At 47.6% G+C, this 21,236-nt stretch overlaps 1 protein-coding gene across 1 annotated transcript in view; it reads left to right on the forward strand.

The window, feature by feature from the left end:
- pde8b (phosphodiesterase 8B) overlaps positions 1 to 16,680 on the forward strand; it is a gene marked incomplete at both ends in the record, with an annotated part of 65,295 nt that extends 48,615 nt beyond the window's left edge. The window contains 9 exons of the mRNA XM_083641115.1: positions 708 to 872; positions 1,830 to 1,875; positions 4,061 to 4,190; positions 4,369 to 4,567; positions 5,892 to 6,109; positions 8,935 to 9,073; positions 11,408 to 11,575; positions 12,026 to 12,155; positions 16,493 to 16,680. Of these exons, the coding sequence (XP_083497241.1) occupies positions 708 to 872; positions 1,830 to 1,875; positions 4,061 to 4,190; positions 4,369 to 4,567; positions 5,892 to 6,109; positions 8,935 to 9,073; positions 11,408 to 11,575; positions 12,026 to 12,155; positions 16,493 to 16,680 (1,383 nt within the window). The remainder of the gene's footprint in view (positions 1 to 707; positions 873 to 1,829; positions 1,876 to 4,060; positions 4,191 to 4,368; positions 4,568 to 5,891; positions 6,110 to 8,934; positions 9,074 to 11,407; positions 11,576 to 12,025; positions 12,156 to 16,492) is intronic.
- Positions 16,681 to 21,236: the final 4,556 nt, after the last annotated feature.

The following is a 21,236-nucleotide window of genomic DNA, read 5'->3' on the forward strand; positions in this document are numbered from 1 at the left end:
CCGAAAACTGTAAACAGTTTTGCAGGCATTCCTTTAGTTTGACAGTTATTGAGAGTTGATTTGAGTCAAGTTGTGGACCAGTGATGTCATTTGTGCATTAATGACATCACTGGTCCACAATTTAACTCAAATCAACTCTCAGTAACTGTCAAAATAAATGAATGGATAGGGCCCAGGCCCTTCGGAGTAGTCTCTACGGACTAGCATGGACTGACATTTCTATCTAGGACTTAACATGTAATAAGCCTTTATCTATTTATTATTATATCTAAATACCCCTGCTATACCTATTTCTACAGTGTTAACCTTATGCCTGCTGTAGGTGCTCTGTGTGTTTGTTTTTGTTTGGTTTTTCCTTTTCTGTTTTGCTGTTATTATTTTTGTGGAGATTGTGTTGTGTTGTGTTGTGTTGTGTTGTGGGTGACTGGGGACAGAGGGCATATTCTGTGTTATCCCATTCAACACTAACTGTTTATCCCTCTGCTAACTGAAAACTGAATATACATACTTGTAAAAATAAATAAAAAATAAATGAATGACTGCAAACCTGTTTACAGTTTTTGGATATGTTTGAGATTATGTGCAAAATAAATCATGTTTGAAAATATGCGGGGTGTCCCTTTAAGGATTTCCAAGACCCGTGGGAACCCTGATTACTGCTTGCTTTTTTTCAATGAAAAGTGACACGTGTTTTTCCTCTTTTCCAGGTAATAAACATCATCAATGCGGCCCAGGAGAGCAGTCCGGTGACGGTGGCGGAGGCTCTGGACCGGGTGCTGGAGATCCTGAGGACGGCTGAGCTCTACTCCCCCCAGCTGGCCTCCAAAGAGGACGACCCCCACACCAACGACCTCGTCGGGGGGCTCATGAATGTAAGAGGCAGTGCAGATCAGAGATGGGGACTTGGACTTGGGAATTGGACTTGAGTCGCACACAGTGCGACACACACACAGTGACTTGAGACTTGACTTGAGGCTCGTCCTCAAAGACTTGAGACTTGACTTGGACTTGAGGTTTGGGACTTGTGAACAATCTTTATTTTTATTGTTATTATTTTTTTGGTGCATTAATATTAAGGAGATGTCAACTAATGTCATCCGATCAATGCTACTACTTATGCTTATAGATAAAGGAGTGATGATAATACAGGACATGCTTTGAATTCCTTAGTTTTAGCTATGCAGTGTTCTAAGCAGACTGGATGGCATGCAGATCATAGAATGCTCATCCATAAGAGACTTGAGACTTGACTTGGACTTGTGACCAAAGAGTTGAGACTTGACTTGGACTTGCCCTCTCAAAAACTAGAGACTTGACTTGGACTTGAGCTCAAAGACTTGCGACTTAACTTGGACTTGCAAAAGATGACTTGTGAGCATCTCTGGTGCAGATACCTGCTTTTTACGCTCGCAGCTGTACAGACAGAAGCACTCCTTTAGGAGAAATAGTCTGACAAAATGTTCTAATACCTCATGTGTAAAGACAAATTGAGCCAGATTCCCCATGCCTTCCAAAAACAAATCAAATGTGTATTTTGTTGGGGTGCCAAAATAGTCCTTGTTTATTTTTTAATTATTGAATCCAACTATGGCAAGTAGTCACTGAACATGAATAGAGCTGCACCCATTAATCGATTAGTCGATCAAGAGAAAATGAATTGTTAACTATTTTTTATAATCAATTACCGTAATTGTCTAGACACGTTTTTAAGAAAGAATTGAAGAGAATTGAAGTTGGTTGAACACCAGATGGGCTGGTCTTACTGTGATGCTCTCTCATACTGTACAGTAGCTGTAATTAATAAAACCATTTATTCTTTCTTCCCTCAGGATGGGTTGCGGAGACTGTCTGGGAACGAGTATGTCTTCTCCAAAAGTACGTTTCAAAGGGCATCATATCATGTATTATCGTGTTGTGTGTATTATATCTTATTATTTTAATATATAATAATAATAATAATAATTCATGAGATTTATAAAGCGCTTTTCAAGGACCCAAAGATGCTGACAATAAAACAAAGAACAGATAAGAGGAACAGGAGAAATCAGGGAGAGGGATAGAGAATAAAAGGGAGGTAGGCAGGGAGACATAAGGCTCTTTCACACACAGATCACGCAAAATTGCAGTTCGGAAAGCCCGCAAAGCCTGGCAGCCTCGCCACAGAAATTGCTTTCACACACAGGCCAGCAGGACCGCCGCATTCCCGTCCCGCGGTGTGCTTTCAGGCGACAGCCACTGCTCCCGGATTGAAAGGCGAGCCGCTGGAGGCATTTTCACTCAGCTCCTCACTCAAATTAATATTTTCATAGGTTAGTGTAGCCTAGCCTACTGTATGATGAACGAATTCATTCAACAACCAAACATCGCTGAGGTGCAGCTGCGGTTGTTAAGGATAAGCTGATAAAGCTGCGCTCGTTGACTCTACCCCACAGGCCACTCCCCCTCAGTGTGCTCTGACTCTACCCCACAGGCCACTCCCCCTCAGTGTGCTCTGACTCTACCCCACAGGCCACTCCCCCTCAGTGTGCTCTGACTCTACCCCACAGGCCACTCCCCCTCAGTGTGCTCTGACTCTACCCCACACACCACTCCCCCTCAGGGTGCTCTGACTATACCCCACAGGCCACTCCCCCTCAGTGTGCTCTGACTCTATCCCACAGGCCACTCCCCCTCAGTGTGCTCTGACTCTACCCCACAGGCCACTCCCCCTCAGTGTGCTCTGACTCTATCCCACAGGCCACTCCTCCTCAGTGTGCTCTGACTCTACCCCACACACCACTCCCCCTCAGGGTGCTCTGACTCTATCCCACAGGCCACTCCCCCTCAGGGTGCTATGACTCTACCCCACACACCACTCCCCCTCAGTGTGCTCTGACTCTATCCCACAGGCCACTCCCCCTCAGTGTGCTCTGACTCTACCCCACAGGCCACTCCCCCTCAGGGTGCTCTGAGGCCCAATTCCAATTCGCCCCCTTACTGACTCACCCCCTTAGAGGCGCGTTCACGTGAAGGGAGTGAGGGCTTAGGGATGTCCCACGGTGAAATCGCAAAGTGAATGAGGGCTCGGAGTGAGCCCTTTCTGCCCCCTCGGGAGCAGCTGTGGCCACTTACGGAAAGGGAATTGACCACAATGCATAGCGTTGTGACGTATAAAACGGGGTTACCCGTGGAATTCCGCAAATATCTGTAAGAACAAAATAAAAGAACACACCTGCGAAACGGGGTGCGCTAGAATGCCTAAATTGACAATGAAACATTAAATTAATAGGGATTTCAGATTAGACAAAATTATTATACCAGAGGAATGCAAGTAGTTATATTACACAATCCTAGTATAATCATCAATCATTTCTATTACAATTGCAATCCACAACTTTTTTGATGAATGAGAAATAGTTTTACCGAATCTTACAGTATTGACATTGTGTATAATGCTGGGTGACATGTCATTATTAAGCTTATTTTAATTATAATTACACAGTTATCAATTGCAGATTTTGCAGTAGGCTACATTTATTATTTTTAAATGACCTGTTGTCCACTCTGTAGAGCCAGAGCCTGGATGAGAACAGACTCATCAGGGAGTCTATCCCTCAAACACCTTAGGCGTCTTGACAATAAACAATATATAGCGAGCCCCAAACCTAGCCTAGGTAAACCCAGCCACCACGTGACCTGCTCTCTCAGTTCCCAGTCACATAGTGACTGAGAACAGGTCTGAGAGCAGGTCACGTGGGGGATGGGTTTACCCAGGCTACCCCAAACCTGCCAGAGTCAACATCATCTTGTCAAGTGCAAAGGGCTCTGCTGTCCCAATCCTCCTATTTATCCAATGTGGATCCCTTCCACACTTGATGACTCAACCACTTTCAGATGGCGGCCATTAGAGGGAGTGAGGGAACAGGGCTTGAGTCTTTAGGGGGCGAATTGGAATTGGGCCAGTCTCTACCCCACACACCACTCTCCCTCAGTGTGCTCTAATTAGATGGTCAGTCGAATAAATGTGTGTGTGTGTGTGTGTGTGTGTGTGTGTGTGTGTGTGTGTGTGTGTGTGTGCTAGATATGAGCCAGAGCCAGCTGGCCATCCCAGTCACTCTGAATGATGTCCCTCCATCCATTGCCGAGATGCTGGATGACGAGGAACGCTGGGAGTTCAACATCCTGGAGTTGGAGGCGGCGACAGACAAGAGGTACAAAGGATGGATTATTAATTTCCCTTATGCCCAAGTTCACATGCTCTGTTAATGAAATAAAAAGATATATAGGGAAATACATCATCTTAGTCGCGTGTGCTGATCAGAGTTGTGACGAAAGGGTTGGGACTAAAAGCACTTTTGACCTCCACCCACCTGCGTATGGCCCCTGCAGACCCCTGACGTACCTGGGGCTGAAGATCTTCACAGGCTTGGGCGTGTGTGAGTTCCTCAGCTGCTCGGAGGCCACGCTGCGCTCCTGGCTGCAGCTCATCGAGGGCAGTTACCACGCCTCCAACTCCTACCACAACTCCACGCACGCCGCCGACGTGCTGCACGCCACCGCGTACTTCCTACGCAAGGAGAGGGTCAAGGTTAGACACACACACACACACACACGCACACACGCACACGCACACACACACACACACACACACACAAACACGCACGCACACACACACGCACACACGCACGCACACGCGCACACACACACACACACACACACACACACACACACACACACACACACACACACACACACACAAACAACAATCACACAGATACACACATTTTATTACTTATTCCAACCCTCCCAAAAAGTCACCATTTGTTTGTGATGATCAATTATTGTTTTAGCTTGGTATTTAAAAACCCATATTATGGTACTGGTTACATAAAAAAAAAATCCATCCTTTTTTACAGCTGGACTTGGTCCTGATTGGCTCCCCTCACTAAACAATATTGCTCAAATCCTTCCAATCAGACCAGTTCGCAACATTCACTAACATTATACTTATCCTTAAGCCATAGTATATTTGAAAATGTGCCCCCATCGGGCAGCGGTGACGTCTCGCCAACCGCCCTTCTCCCCCTCAAACAGCTGTGTTGCGAGCATAGCGATGTGAAACTCTCATGCAGCCGCGCTGGAACTATTATTAAGTAGGGGGTGCTTGCGGGCAGCATCGAAGATCTTTTTTTTGGGACTTTCATCCATATTTAGAAGAATATTTAATTTTAAATTAACATTAGGATTATACTGTTGTGATGTCATTATTCAGTATCTTCTCCTTTTCTCACTCACTTTCATGTAAGCACCTGCTCTCCCTTTACTCGTTTTACACTACAACAGACAGAAACACAGGCATACACACTGAACTTATTACTATTATTATGGAAAACCAGATTTTGATGAAAATCAAACACTTTTTAAGAGAGAGCGTATGAAATAAGATTAGAGCTGGGAAGCACAAACTGTTTTTTAATGCATTTTGTTGGTGGTATAAACACAAGACAGCCAAATCCAACAATTTCAAAAATCCCATCTCTTGCCACCAGGGGGTGCTGCAGCACCCTCAGCACCCACCTTCCCGCTCCCTTGCTCTCATGTCTGGCATGTACTGTATGAACACCTGGCAAAACTACAATTGGTGTCTCCTCCAGGACCACATTTTGTCTTGATGACACACACAGTAAACTCACAAGGTGAAAACAATACCAGCCACATGCTGTTGCAGCTGACAACGTTATTGCAACGGGCATATACATCCACTAACATAGTTACACAATAATTAGTTAAGATTCTTACTGCACAACTGGTATGCCATCAGTATCTGTTTGTCACACAGGCTGTTTTTCTTTGCATTGTGGGTTGTGTAGTCCAGTACTGACAATGCCCTCTGCCTGTGGTGTTTTCTTCAGAGCAGTCTGGACCAGCTGGATGAGGTGGCAGCGTTGATAGCAGCCACGGTGCACGATGTGGACCACCCGGGGAGGACCAACTCCTTCTTGTGTAACGCGGGCAGTGAACTGGCCATCCTCTACAATGACACGGCAGTGCTGGAGAGCCACCATGCAGCCCTCGCCTTCCAGCTCACCGTCCGGGACACCAAGAGCAATATCTTCAAGAACATCGACAGGTCAGGTCAGGCAGGGGGACACGATGACAGCAGTTAGGTTTTTGTGTTTTGACAGGTTAGGCAGGGGGACACGGTGACAGCAGTCAGGTCTTTGTGTTTTGACAGGTCAGGCAGGGGCACATGGTGACAGCAGTTAGGTCTTTGTGTTTTGACAGGTCAGGCAGGGGGACATGGTGACAGCAGTTAGGTCTTTGTGTTTTGACAGGTCAGGCAGGAGGACACGGTGACAGCAGTTAGGTTTTTGTGTTTTGACAGGTCAGGCAGGAGGACACGGTGACAGCAGTTAGGTCTTTGTGTTTTGACAGGTCAGGCAGGAGGACACGGTGACAGCAGTTAGATCTTTGTGTTTTGACAGGTCAGGCATGGAGACATGGTGACAGCAGTTAGGTCTTTGTGTTTTGACAGGTCAGGCAGGAGGACACAGTGACAGCAGTTAGGTCTTTGTGTTTTGACAGGTCAGGCAGGGGGACACGGTGACAGCAGTTAGGTCTTTGTGTTTTGACAGGTCAGGCAGGGGGACACGGTGACAGCAGTTAGGTTTTTGTGTTTTGACAGGTCAGGCAGGAGGACACGGTGACAGCAGTTAGGTCTTTGTGTTTTGACAGGTCAGGCATGGAGACACGGTGACAGCAGTTAGGTCTTTGTGTTTTGACAGGTCAGGCATGGAGACACGGTGACAGCAGTTAGGTCTTTGTGTTTTGACAGGTCAGGCAGGGGGACACAGTGACAGCAGTTAGGTCTTTGTGTTTTGACAGGTCAGGCAGGGGGACACAGTGACAGCAGTTAGGTCTTTGTGTTTTGACAGGTCAGGCAGGAGGACACGGTGACAGCAGTTAGGTCTTTGTGTTTTGACAGGTCAGGCAGGGGGACACAGTGACAGCAGTTAGGTCTTTGTGTTTTGACAGGTCAGGCAGGGGGACACGGTGACAGCAGTTAGGTCTTTGTGTTTTGACAGGTCAGGCAGGAGGACACGGTGACAGCAGTTAGGTCTTTGTGTTTTGACAGGTCAGGCAGGGGGACACGGTGACAGCAGTTAGGTCTTTGTGTTTTGACAGGTCAGGCAGGAGGACACGGTGACAGCAGTTAGGTCTTTGTGTTTTGACAGGTCAGGCAGGGGGACACGGTGACAGCAGTTAGGTCTTTGTGTTTTGACAGGTCAGGCAGGGGGACACGGTGACAGCAGTTAGGTCTTTGTGTTTTGACAGGTCAGGCAGGAGGACACGGTGACAGCAGTTAGGTCTTTGTGTTTTGACAGGTCAGGCAGGGGGACACGGTGACAGCAGTTAGGTCTTTGTGTTTTGACAGGTCAGGCAGGGGCACATGGTGACAGCAGTTAGGTCTTTGTGTTTTGACAGGTCAGGCAGGGGGACATGGTGACAGCAGTTAGGTCTTTGTGTTTTGACAGGTCAGGCAGGGGGACACGGTGACAGCAGTTAGGTCTTTGTGTTTTGACAGGTCAGGCAGGGGGACACGGTGACAGCAGTTAGGTCTTTGTGTTTTGACAGGTCAGGCAGGAGGACACGGTGACAGCAGTTAGGTCTTTGTGTTTTGACAGGTCAGGCATGGAGACATGGTGACAGCAGTTAGGTCTTTGTGTTTTGACAGGTCAGGCAGGAGGACACGGTGACAGCAGTTAGGTTTTTGTGTTTTGACAGGTCAGGCAGGAGGACACGGTGACAGCAGTTAGGTCTTTGTGTTTTGACAGGTCAGGCAGGAGGACACGGTGACAGCAGTTAGATCTTTGTGTTTTGACAGGTCAGGCATGGAGACATGGTGACAGCAGTTAGGTCTTTGTGTTTTGACAGGTCAGGCAGGAGGACACAGTGACAGCAGTTAGGTCTTTGTGTTTTGACAGGTCAGGCAGGGGGACACGGTGACAGCAGTTAGGTCTTTGTGTTTTGACAGGTCAGGCAGGGGGACACGGTGACAGCAGTTAGGTTTTTGTGTTTTGACAGGTCAGGCAGGAGGACACGGTGACAGCAGTTAGGTCTTTGTGTTTTGACAGGTCAGGCATGGAGACACGGTGACAGCAGTTAGGTCTTTGTGTTTTGACAGGTCAGGCATGGAGACACGGTGACAGCAGTTAGGTCTTTGTGTTTTGACAGGTCAGGCAGGGGGACACAGTGACAGCAGTTAGGTCTTTGTGTTTTGACAGGTCAGGCAGGGGGACACAGTGACAGCAGTTAGGTCTTTGTGTTTTGACAGGTCAGGCAGGAGGACACGGTGACAGCAGTTAGGTCTTTGTGTTTTGACAGGTCAGGCAGGGGGACACAGTGACAGCAGTTAGGTCTTTGTGTTTTGACAGGTCAGGCAGGGGGACACGGTGACAGCAGTTAGGTCTTTGTGTTTTGACAGGTCAGGCAGGAGGACACGGTGACAGCAGTTAGGTCTTTGTGTTTTGACAGGTCAGGCAGGGGGACACGGTGACAGCAGTTAGGTCTTTGTGTTTTGACAGGTCAGGCAGGAGGACACGGTGACAGCAGTTAGGTCTTTGTGTTTTGACAGGTCAGGCAGGGGGACACGGTGACAGCAGTTAGGTCTTTGTGTTTTGACAGGTCAGGCAGGGGACACAGTGACAGCAGTTAGGTCTTTGTGTTTTGACAGGTCAGGCATGGAGACATGGTGACAGCAGTTAGGTCTTTGTGTTTTGACAGGTCAGGCAGGGGGACACGGTGACAGCAGTTAGGTCTTTGTGTTTTGACAGGTCAGGCAGGAGGACACGGTGACAGCAGTTAGGTCTTTGTGTTTTTCCATGATTGCCTCTAGAATAGCACTAGACTGACCCAAGTCTGTTTGCATGGACTCCACTCCTTCACCGTCTACAGGAACCAGTTCCGCACGCTGCGACAGGCCATCATTGACATGGTGCTGGCCACAGAGATGACCAGACACTTTGAGCATGTCAACAAGTTCGTCAACAGCATCAACAAGCCAATGGCTGCCATAGAAGAGACCAGCTCAAATGTAAGTGTGTGTGTGTGTGTGTGTGTGTGTGTGTGTGTGTGTGTGTGTGTGTATGCGTGCGTGCGTGCGTGCGTGCGTGCGCGCGCTTGCGTGCATTACTCCAATACTTCCTCTCTGAAGATCAGTGTATCAGTCCCTATGTTAGCACACACTCCAACGTCAGAGTATCAGCGTAAACATAAGCAAACATGTTCTTAACACATTCACTGCCAGCCGTTTTTTCAATACTGTAGGTAGGTTCTGCCAAGTTTTTTTTTTGAGGATTCTGGCTCATCTTTCAAGAGCCGAGGATTATTTTCTGCTAAGATTTTGTGAACACAAATGATCTCAAAAGAACTAATAGAATGTGTGCTTTCTCTGTCTAAAAGAGTTAGTTTGTAGAGTTAGTAGTTATGTAGGCATTAGCAGTAGAATACAGCATGGTTTCAGCGTCTGAAAATTTATTCTGAGATAAATGGCTTTTTGTGAAATTCGATAGAACAGTCACTTTAACCATTTATTTTTGGCGTAAGACGTCAGACATCTAAACAATAGTTTTGAACAGTAATTTCCTCCATAGCAGCAGGAAACCCCCCTCTCCTTCAAACTCCTCCCTCCGCGGGTGTGTCTCTGGTGGCTTTGCAGCGTTTGTCACAAGCGAGGCTCTGCCTGTCTGTGCTGCCTGGCTGCTGGCGGCTGCTCTTTGGGCGAGTCTGCATGAGTCGTTTCGGTTGTGAGCTCAGCTGCAATGAAGCTGCGTGCGATTGTGGGCTTTCTGCCGGTGTTTCAAAGTGTGTTGCACGCATAATCTATTATGCAAATTTGCAATCCCCCACCGCCAGCTCCCAGCGCGATAATGCGCGAAAGCGAAAGCGTTTTCGCCAATCCATTTTACAGTATGAGAGAATGGTTTCCTCGCGCGTTCCCCTGCAGTTTTGGCTCAGCTTTTTCTAGTCTGGAGAGCACTGTCGCCACTTAGTGGGTCGGTGGAATGGGTTGTACACGTTCGGTGGCTCCAATATTTTTATAGGAGACGTGGGGGGCGTTGATCCACGTCCCACCGTCAAATTTTTTTTTTTTTTTTTTAAGACGAGATATCTCGTCATTGGCAGTCAACCGTTGGATTTTTTAAGACGAGATATCTCGTCAATGGCAGTGAACGTGTTAAAGTGTAACTTACCCCCCAAACACTTTTTTTCAGCTTTTAACCAATATATATGACTTTGGGGGTGGTGTGTGAAGAATTCTGGTCAAAATTTCCACATTTGAGACCAAACTGTTACCATTGTACCATTTGTATAATTTTCAGCAGCATAAGTTTCCTCTATGGGTTCAAACCTGCTTTTTTTTCTGCCCTCAAATGAATGGGAGATTTAGTACATCGTGACGTCACGGTGGTATTTACACGTGCCCCACTCATGTGGACAAAAAACGGGGCGCGAGCCCTTTAAGAGCAATGCATCCATGGGTAATCGCCTACTGTGGCTAATATTAGCCGCTAGTTAGTTATGTTACATGGCAGTAAAACGCCACTGAATGACCAAATTGATAGAACTTTTAACCATTTCGAGTAACACTGTTTCCATACGTATCACCAGCGTTAGTTTGTTGTTTATAACGTGGCTATATTCATAACGTTTTCTATGATATCTATCTCGGATACACTGAGAATACTGGGAGGCGGGCCATAGCGTCTCTGTCGATGATTTGATTTGACAGTTCTGGGCACTGGCGTTGGCGTTGGCCAATCCTGGTGTGTTCCACACCCAAATCGATTGTGTTCTGGCGCAAAGCGAGTGGGTTTCAGGACGAAACAGTCTCGAGCCATTTATGTTATCTTTAGAGCAATATTCCTGGAATGCAAGTTTAACTAAACAGTTACATGTCCTCTGCATTCTACATCAAATGAAGACATTACGGGTTGTTTTATTTTGTATGTTACATACTTATTGGCCAAGATATGTTAGTTTATGGAGGAGGAATTCTGCCAGCTAAAGAAGGGAGTATAGGTGCCGGCGGCCATCTTGCCTGCAGAGTTTTCAAATCAAGTAGAATACCGTTTTGCAAGAAATCCGGGGGGGGCTGTGCTTACGTGTAGAGCTCACACACATTTATTGCCTACTGAATGTGCCCATGTACAGTATGTGTCTATGTGTGTGTTGGACAGAGTGAGAGCAGTGAAGGACATGTCTGTCTCTTGTGTGTGTTGGACAGAGTGAGAGCAGTGAAGGACATGTCTGTCTCTTGTGTGTGTTGGACAGAGTGAGAGCAGTGAAGGACATGTCTGTCTCTTGTGTGTGTTGGACAGAGTGAGAGCAGTGAAGGACATGTCTGTCTCTTGTGTGTGTTGGACAGAGTGAGAGCAGTGACTGTGAAGGTCAGGCCAACATCAGAAGCTCTGCGGAGAACCGGCTGCTGATCAAGAGGATGATGATCAAGTGTGCGGACGTGGCGAACCCCTGCCGCCCGCTCGAGCTGTGCATCGAGTGGGCCGGACGCATCTCCGAGGAGTACTTTGCACAGGTGCCACTTAGAGAAAAGAAACTCAAACAAAACCATACAATATTTAAGAGACACAAACGGCCCGCCATGACGGACAACCACCATAAGGTTGATAAACGGAGGTGTCAGTGGGACGAAGCATTGAGAATCACACTTTGTCTGTGTTGAGGCTAGCTATCGTCATTCCATTTGGTCTCTCCATCTCCCTCTCTCTCTCTGATGACGCGTGTGTGTGTGTGTGTGTGTGTGTGTGTGTGTGTGTGTGTGCACGTGCGTGCGTGCATGCCTTTTTGTGTGTGTGTGTGTGTGTGTGTGTGCGCATGTGCGCATGCGTTTGTGTGTGTGTGCGTGTGCGTGTGTGTGTGTGTGTGTGTGTGTGCGTGTGTGTGTGTGTGCGTGTGTGTGTGTGTGTGTGTGTGTGTGTGTGCGTGCATGCGTTTGTGTGTGTGTGTGTGTGCGCGTGCGTGGCAGACGGATGAGGAGAAGAGACAGGGGCTGCCGGTGGTGATGCCAGTGTTTGATAGGAACACCTGCAGCGTGCCCAAATCTCAGATCTCCTTCATCGACTACTTCATCACTGACATGTTTGACGCCTGGGATGGTAAGAAGAACACTCGCTCACTTCATCTTCGCTGCAGCGTGCTTGCGTGCGTGCGTGCCTGCGTGCGTGTTGGTGTATGTCTGCGTATGTACAGTATGTTAAGTGCCTCTCTCCTTCCACTCCCATTCAAAGTAGGCTGCTGTGTTGCTGGATGATTGAGCTGATAGAAGCTCTGGGTGTCAGGGTTGGTGAGATGGACAGCATGCCCACAGGAGATTGGCCTGTTTGTAACTTAAGAACCTGATGATTCTGCAAGCTCGTGTCTTATTTGCTCTGGCAGCTGCGTCTGGCCCCGCCTCCTGCGTCTGACCCCGCCTCCTGCGTCTGACCCCACCTCCTTCCTCTGGCACGCCTCCCGTTCAGACACATTTCCACCTGACCTGAAAATGCCGGGGCCACTCACAGACCCTTTTTTGCATGGCTTTGGTTTGTTTAATACTCAATTCTGATTGGTCAATCATGGAATTCTATAGCCCTGTTCGAAACCGGTCCCTATTACAGAAATAGTGCACTATATAGTGTGTTGGCCATTTTGTACTAATGTCCGAATTCTCAACTGTTAATTTGATTCCGTATATAGTCCACTATAAAATACCCACAATGCACTGCAATTTCTAGTGAGCAGCGAATGTACCTTACATTTTCTCCCATATACCACAATGCAATGCTGTCATGTTTACCAAAGGAGAAGAAGAGTGAGGTAGTGTCCGAAACTCGTTTGATCATTCCCCAAATAGTTCACTCCAGTATTATGATAAACACTACATGGGGACTAGTGAGTGAGTGAACCATTCTGAACACAGCTAGTGTCTGTTATTTCTGTATAGCAGGCCGCTGCTATGAACACTGTTCTGACCATGTCCAGTCATATCACTCTGCAGAAAGAAGTCAGCGTCCTGCGTCACCTTGTCGGGGTTGATTTCGCCGGGCGATTTCGATACGACTGCGCCTGCGCCGATGACTGAGGCGGTTCGGAGCGCCGCTCAGACGTGCGCTACGTCACACGTCACGTTGCTCTGAGTGGTTGTAGGTCTATCCAATTGCATCCAGATGCATTTTGGTCTGCGCCCGGTGACAACGCCTTCCCTGGGATTTGAGCTTGAACTGAGACTTTCCAGGCTCATTTACATTTGCGAACTGGTCTGGCGATGTGAGTCAGAGTAGCCTGTTTGTGCTCTAGAAGCAGAGCCTCATCCACCCCATTGTCACTCTGCTCCAGCCCATTTTCCACTCCTCCATTCCTACATCACGTCAATTGTAATTATATAATCATATGTGTTCATTCCTAATCGTTCATCTTTCGCGTTCCCGTGTGGTAGAGAGCAGCACAGGAGCTCAGACAGGAGGAAAGGAAGAGAGGAGGGGGCGCCCCCAACCCCGTTCCCACTCTAGCTTCCCCTTCAGTCTAGGCTCCCAAAGAGGGAACTTGTTTACTGTCAACACAGCTCTGATGTCACGGAAAGATTCCAAATGCCAGTGTGACAGAGAGAGATCGCCGGGGTGTCAGGGGAGAGGAAGCTGGGGGGGGGGGGGGGGGGGGGGGGGGGGGGGGGGGGGGGGGGGTCACAACAACACACGCACACACACACACACACACACACACACACACACACACACACACACACACACACACACACACACACACACACACACACATGCAGCCGCTCCCAGTTGACCAGGGTCACAGCGGGGGTCATCGTTGGGTGGGGCTCACGCAAAGACCCAGTGTGGGTCATCAACAAGGCCGGAAACCAGGAAGTAAACAACATGGGTTGAGCGGGCCCTGTTCTGAGAAAAAACACATGCGCGAGAGCACGCACACACACACACACACACACACACACACACACACACACACACACACACACACACACATGTATATAAGCTGTGTGTGTGTGTGTGTGTGTGTGTGTGTGTGTGTGTGTGTGTGTGTGTGTGTGTGTGTGTGTGTGTGTGTGTGTGTGTGTGTGTGTGTGTGAGAGACACCACTACCACAGCTGTCCTTTTGTGTGGGAGTAACATTGAGTGTACATGACACTGTACATGAACTAACGACACCCCCCCCCCCATACTCACACACACACACACACACACACACACACACACACACACACACACACACACACACACACACACACATACAAACACACACACACATGCTCACACAAATACACACATCTTCCTCATTAATAGCACGTTTGGAATGCTAACAGGATGTTGAGTGATAGCAGGTGGCTCATTTCATGGTAGGTGTTGGTTGTTTATTCCTGGATTTGAGAATCACGTGCACAACCTTTATTTTCCTAGAAGTTCTTCACTCCTCCAAAGCATGCATACAGTACGAGGGGTGGGACTGGGAACCAGTAGGGCCTAAGTGTAATTTTGGGCGAAAGTGAGTTATGTATCTATCAAACCAGAAGTGCACTCAGTGAGCGCAGACCTCCGCCAAGGCCCACCTCGAAATATGGAAATCTGATTCATTAAGGTGGGCCTATACGAGGAATCAGCTGATTCATTAAGGTGGGCCTATACGAGGAATCAGCTGATTCATTAAGTAGGGCCTATACGAGGAATCAGCTGATTCATTAAGTAGGGTCTATACGAGGAATCAGCTGATTCATTAAGGTGGGTCTATACGAGGAATCAGCTGATTCATTAAGGTGGGCCTATACGAGGAATCAGCTGATTCATTAAGGTGGGCCTATACGAGGAATCAGCTGATTCATTAAGTAGGGTCTATACGAGGAATCAGCTGATTCATTAAGTAGGGCCTATACGAGGAATCAGCTGATTCATTAAGTAGGGTCTATACGAGGAATCAGCTGATTCATTAAGGTGGGCCTATACGAGGAATCAGCTGATTCATTAAGTAGGGCCTATACGAGGAATCAGCTGATTCATTAAGTAGGGTCTATACGAGGAATCAGCTGATTCATTAAGTAGGGCCTATACGAGGAATCAGCTGATTCATTAAGGTGGGCCTATACGAGGAATCAGCTGATTCATTAAGTAGGGCCTATACGAGGAATCAGCTGATTCATTAAGGTGGGCCTATACGAGGAATCAGCTGATTCATTAAGTAGGGCCTATACGAGGAATCAGCTGATTCATTAAGTAGGGCCTATACGAGGAATCAGCGCGACGTCACAACCACAACAAACACCTGACTTCCGGGTGTTTCTGAGGAGTGTACGCACAAATCTACCAGTCCGGTCCCTCCCTGTACATGCGCGTCCCCCCTATAAATACATGCACCCACACTGGGAGCTGCTGTGAGCTAACGTTAGTTGTGTGCAATAAAACGCCACTGAACGACCAGTTTGATACAACGTCATGTTCGAGTCGTGCTATTTCCATAAAGCCCAGCAGCTTTGATATCTGTTGGCTAGTTGTTGATATTTATAACAATATTGTTATCAATAGATAAATATTGTTTCTACCGGTGCGGTGAGGCTGTCATGGCCACCACTTCCGTTCCGCGGCGCGTACTCGAGTAGTCTGCGCGTCCCTGTTTTCCACCCAGTGACGCTGTTTGTTTACAAACATGCTGATCGGCTGATCCCTCGCATAGTGTCCTCCACATGTTTATACGTTTTCATATTAAAGATTGAATTTAATCTGGGGCGTACGGTGGTGCAGTGGTAAGCGCTGTCGCCTCACAGCTCGAAGGTCCTGGGTTCGATTCCCACCTGGGACGCTGTGAACGCTGAAGGAATGCGTGCCCGTCCGCATGTCCTCGAGTGCCCACCGCCCTGGGTGGGGTCGTCTACTCTAAAGAGCCTTTCTGTGTGGAGTTTGCATGTTCTCCCCGTGCCTCCCGGGGGTTTCCTTCATATAGGAACCCCCTTCACAAAAACATGCAATATCCTGGTTGCTAATGTGGTTCCTCCTCTGGTCGTTAAGGGCGCCTGTTCAGAGGGAGGGGAACTGGTTGGAATAGCGTGAACCTCCCACGTGCTATGTCCTACCGGTGAAGCTTCCCCTGTCAGGTGAAAAGAAGCGGCTGGCTGACTGCCCATGTCTCGGAGGAAGCATGGAGCCAGTTTCGGCTCTCCTCAGATCGGCAGAGGGTGGAGCAGCAACCAGGATAAATAAATTGGATTAGCACTAATGGGGGATAAAAATGGGATAAAGAATCGGGGAAAAAAAAAATGTATTTAAAAGATTGAATTTAATCAACAAAGTCATGATAAAGTCTGGTCACCTTTTGTTCTGGCTCTCCTGTAAAGTTGGTCATATGTCACTCACTGTTTGATATACTGTATGTGTTCATGTACAGTATGTATGTACAGTTATGGCGTTAACCTAACCCAGCCTTTCTATATCTCTCTCCCCAGCCTTTGCCAGTCTGCCCGGCCTCATGGAGCACCTGTCAGAGAACTACAAGTACTGGAAGACCTTAGACGAGATGAAGTGCAAGAGCCTGCGTCTGCCCCCCTCCCTGACCCTGACCGCCTCCCTCCTTCCACCCCTGGCTCCAGGCAGGGGGGTGTGCGGCGGGCGCGGCCCCCCGCGCTGGAACTAGTCTCTTCTACTGTGATCCTCCGGAGCTCCACGGCGCCCTCGCAGGCCCTCAGACGCATCTGCGGGCCGAAGCCAGACACCGGGACACCCCCCCGAGAGCAATCCCAGAGACATCAGCGACTGATGAAAGCTGAGCTCAGATCAGCGCCTCTTCCCCCGTGTGGTTCTGGCTGGAGGTGCTGTAGCGTGCTACCAACGGAGAACAGGTTGTCATCTGAGACGGGCCTTTTGGGCCCATCCAACCCCTGCCAACCCTTTTTTTTTTTGCCACTTTATGGCCCATTTGTGTATTGTTTCACGGCACCTCTACAGAACTCTGTGGACCTGACGGCTCACCTGCCAATCTGCACCAGACAAGAGCAAATAGAAGACACGAGAAAACTGCACTTTAGCTTAATTGAGACATTTCAGTTTGAAACTCCCTCTTGTTATTTCTCCTTTTTTTTGTCAGTTTTGAGTTGACTGTTTTTTTGTTTGTCTTTAGTTTTCCTTTTCTCCCATCATGCATCTCTTATGTGTAATTGCTGTAATGGCAATGTTGTGAAAGATGGTGACCAAAAGCTGGAAGCACTATAATGAAAAATATACAGAACTAGAAATTAAGACTGAATGGGGTATAAAGAGAGATCTGTTCATGTGTGTGCACTCAAGGGTATTCTCTCTCTCTCTCTCTCTCTCTCTCCCCCCCCTCTCTCTCTCTCTCTCTCCCCTCTCTCTTTCTCTCTCTCTCTCTCTCTCTCTCTCTCTCTCTCTCTCTCTCTCTGTCATAGAGACAGTCCGCATGTCTGGGAACGCCCACCAAATGTTAAACGGCTGGCACGCGAGTGGGGTAAAACTGCTGATATACAGTATCTCATGGTCTGACTCACCAAAAGACGGTGCTGCGGCTCTAAACTACAGGTTTGGGGGTTCTAGAGCAGAACACAATACGTCTGCTCAGATGTGCGTTTACTGCGGTGGTTAAATCCCCGATCGTGTCTGCCTGGGCTGGGCTAGCAGCTAAATTCTAACTTTGCTGAATGGATAGAACGGGGGATTTACCCCACCCTGACCCCGCCCCCAGCAAGGCTGAGCTAGCTAAAGCTTGTGGCATACTCTTCGCGCCCAGCCAAGCGCATAGGGCGCACGACGATTATGACGTCATCGCACGGGGCGTGTCGGGGGGCGAGGCCTGAGCGCAGCGCGGCGCGTCCATGGAGATTTTTCTATCAGCGCGTCAGGTTTTGCTGCCTGTGCCTGTGAGATCTCCGTGGTAGGCTATCAGCGGATATCTGCTGTGATTGAGTCCTCAGCGTCGTAAAGTTGCCTTTGAAGCATGGCGTTCGATTATAACGAACTAGTTGTGTGGCTTAGCCTTCCCAAATGTTGAGGGTCGTTTTTTAGAATTTAATACATAGAATTGGGAACGTTACATTCAATTTCATTCAGACTGCCTGGAGGAGCGAGCTGAGCACTGAGTATGTTCTGTTTTGGCCCGCGCAGAGTGCGCGCGCCCTCCTCGGAGCCCCGCCTCCAGCGCGTGCGCGAAGAGTATGCCAGAAGCTTAACCCAGCGTCTATTGTGGGCGTTCCTAGAGCCTGTATGGGCGTTCCCAGACATGCGGACTGTCTCTATACCTTCAAATCAAACTTCTCTCTTGAATTTCCAGCATGTAAAGGTGCAGCTGTGCAGCTTTTAGTTGGAAGCATGAATTTAGTTGTGATCAAGCGCAAGAGACACACTAGTTGTGTCTGGGATGGATTTAGCATTCAGAGGTACCATACCTACCCCACTTATAAGAGCACAGTTGAATACAAATATATTTACACCCCAGATATGGGCAGAAACGGGTCCATTCAGTAGTGGTGAAAGCCAGCCAGCACACATCTGTTCTGCACTGTAGCAGGTCCCAATGGAACGAGGGAAGTATTTCTGATACAGTAACTGTTGGATTGGATGATCATGTAGCCATGGTGGTTAGGTCTTAGGGGAAAGTGTTCTACATCACGGCCCTTTGTGCACCGTGAAGGCTATACAGCATTAATTACCAGTGACGACAATGGCGCTCAGATGACCTAAAAGATAGATTGCATCGTTGTTGTACAGTAAGAGCTCTTTGGAGAGGTCATTGTGTTACATACATTCAATTATATGACATTGGATAGGACACAAACTGTAGACGATTTCTACTTCCGAATTTGAGCACGATCAAGTCATACTGACTCGTAGACGGTGCACAGCTCTCTCTCTCTCTCTCTCTCTCTCTCTCTCTCTCTCTCTCTCTCTCTCTCTCTCTCTCTCTCTCTCTCTCTCTCTGGGTGGTGCAGTCACCTGCTCTCTCTCTCTCTCTCTCTCTCTCTGGGTGGTGCAGTCACCTGCTCTCTCTCTCTCTCTCTCTCTCTCTCTCTGGGTGGTGCAGTCACCTGCTCTCTCTCTCTCTCTCTCTCTCTCTCTCTCTCTCTGGGTGGTGCAGTCACCTGCTCTCTCTCTCTCTCTCTCTCTCTGGGTGGTGCAGTCACCTGCTCTCTCTCTCTCTCTCTCTCTGGGCGGTGCAGTCACCTGCTCTCTCTCTCTCTCTCTCTCTCTCTCTCTCTCTCTCTCTCTCTCTCTCTCTCTCTCTCTGGGCGGTGCAGTCACCTGCTCTCTCTCTCTCTCTCTCTGGGTGGTGCAGTCACCTGCTCTCTCTCTCTCTCTCTCTGGGTGGTGCAGTCACCTGCTCTCTCTCTCTCTCTCTCTCTCTCTCTCTCTCTCTCTCTCTCTCTCTGGGTGGTGCAGTCACCTGCTCTCTCTCTCTCTCTCTCTCTCTCTCTCTCTCTCTCTCTCTCTCTCTCTGGGTGGTGCAGTCACCTGCTCTCTCTCTCTCTCTCTCTCTCTCTCTCTCTCTCTCTCTCTGGGTGGTGCAGCAGCAGTCAGTGCCATAGTCAAAGTAGCATAGCTGTGTGCAGAGATGGAGCTCTCGCAGTACAGCGACCTGACTAGGCGCGTAAAGGCGGCAGCAGAACCCGGTTCAGACCCGGCCTGAGAAAACAGCCGTTGGTGGGCCGGCGGGCGTCTGCTCTACAGCCTAGCACTAATCAGCTCCTGCTCTCACATGCTTTTTGTTATGGAGTTTTACTGTACAAGCCCGCCAGAGTTCTGCTTTATCTCAATGCCTGCAAATCCCACAGGCACAGTTCACCTTACACACCCATCTTGTTCTCATCTGGTTGACATCTCGTAGCACTTGGGCTTTAGATTATTTACATTTTTACACCCCCCCCCCCCCCCCCCCCCCCCCCAAAAAAAAGTCAGTCATCACTGGAGCATTAGATTTATGTGATGTTTTCTCCCTCTGGTGGCTAAAAGGGGTTACTGCAGAACTATGTAATATTGAATAATGGTGGATCAATTGTGTGAGGGTGATGGATGGGTCAGATGATCCAGAGACATGTAGTGATTACCGTGATTGGGAATAGAAAAGGAACAATGTCATTTATCAACAGAAAGGATATACTTGTCAGATTTGAGAATTTGACCAGCTAATTGACAAAACATATATTACCTCTCTAATCACTTTCATGTTGGTCTTAACATTTGATGGTGAAACACTTTTGGATATAACAGAAAAAGAACCAGTTGTTAAATCAAGATTTCATTACTTATTATGAATCAAAATGATGATGAGTGATAAAAGCTATATCACATCTATTCCCAACAGGATGACATGCGTGCGTGTGTGCGTGCGTGCGCGCTAATCCAGGAAACTAAAATTTCTGTATTAACCAAAGGCACAGAGAGCTTCTTACAGGTGCCTTATTCTTTGATCGTCTTTACAGAAAAACAAAAGTATTCTTTTGGTTGAAATAGTGACTCTTCTGCTGAGAAAAACAAAACAAAAAGCCACGAGACAAAGCCATAAATGTTTTATTTCAGAACACCTTATTGAATAAATAAAATATGGAACTTGGGAATGTTGTTTGGTCCGTGCTATAGTTTGAGTTGACTTGGTGAGTCAGTGCTAATAGTTCTGTTATCATGATGATCCTGCCATTTTACATTTTACCACTTTTGTACAGTTCTATGTCAATTCAGCTGTAAATTCCACTATTGATGGATTATTTCTCAGTTATGGTTTCAGCTCACTTTCTGATTAGCAGAGATGGAAGTAATCACACCCACGTACAATATATATTTATGATGTAATCTTTTTTTCATGGAACAAGGTCTTAATGCCTTAATCTTGTGTAGGTTTGCTATTGTTACAATACACTGTAAACTACCTATTGTACCTACTGTCAATCTCCAGCTAGGCCGCCATATAATTTCCCTTAGCGTTATAATGATTTCGTTTTAAACATTTACTAACGTTATTTGTCTGTTATATGTTGTAGGGATGCATTCCAATAAACAAGATTCCCATTTTGTACAGTGACTTGAAATGTGGCACGAACTTTGAATGTTTCATATATGACTGCTATTATTAAACAACGGAGAAGATATTTTTGCTAGATTATAATGAAGATTTCTATTCACAGACAATTCAGATATTTCAGATTTACATGTACATTTACATACAGACAACATGCCTTTTATGTGAGC

Source organism: Poromitra crassiceps, assembly GCF_964638095.1.
Source record: "Poromitra crassiceps genome assembly, chromosome: 8".
Classification (NCBI taxonomy): Eukaryota; Metazoa; Chordata; class Actinopteri; order Beryciformes; family Melamphaidae; genus Poromitra; species Poromitra crassiceps.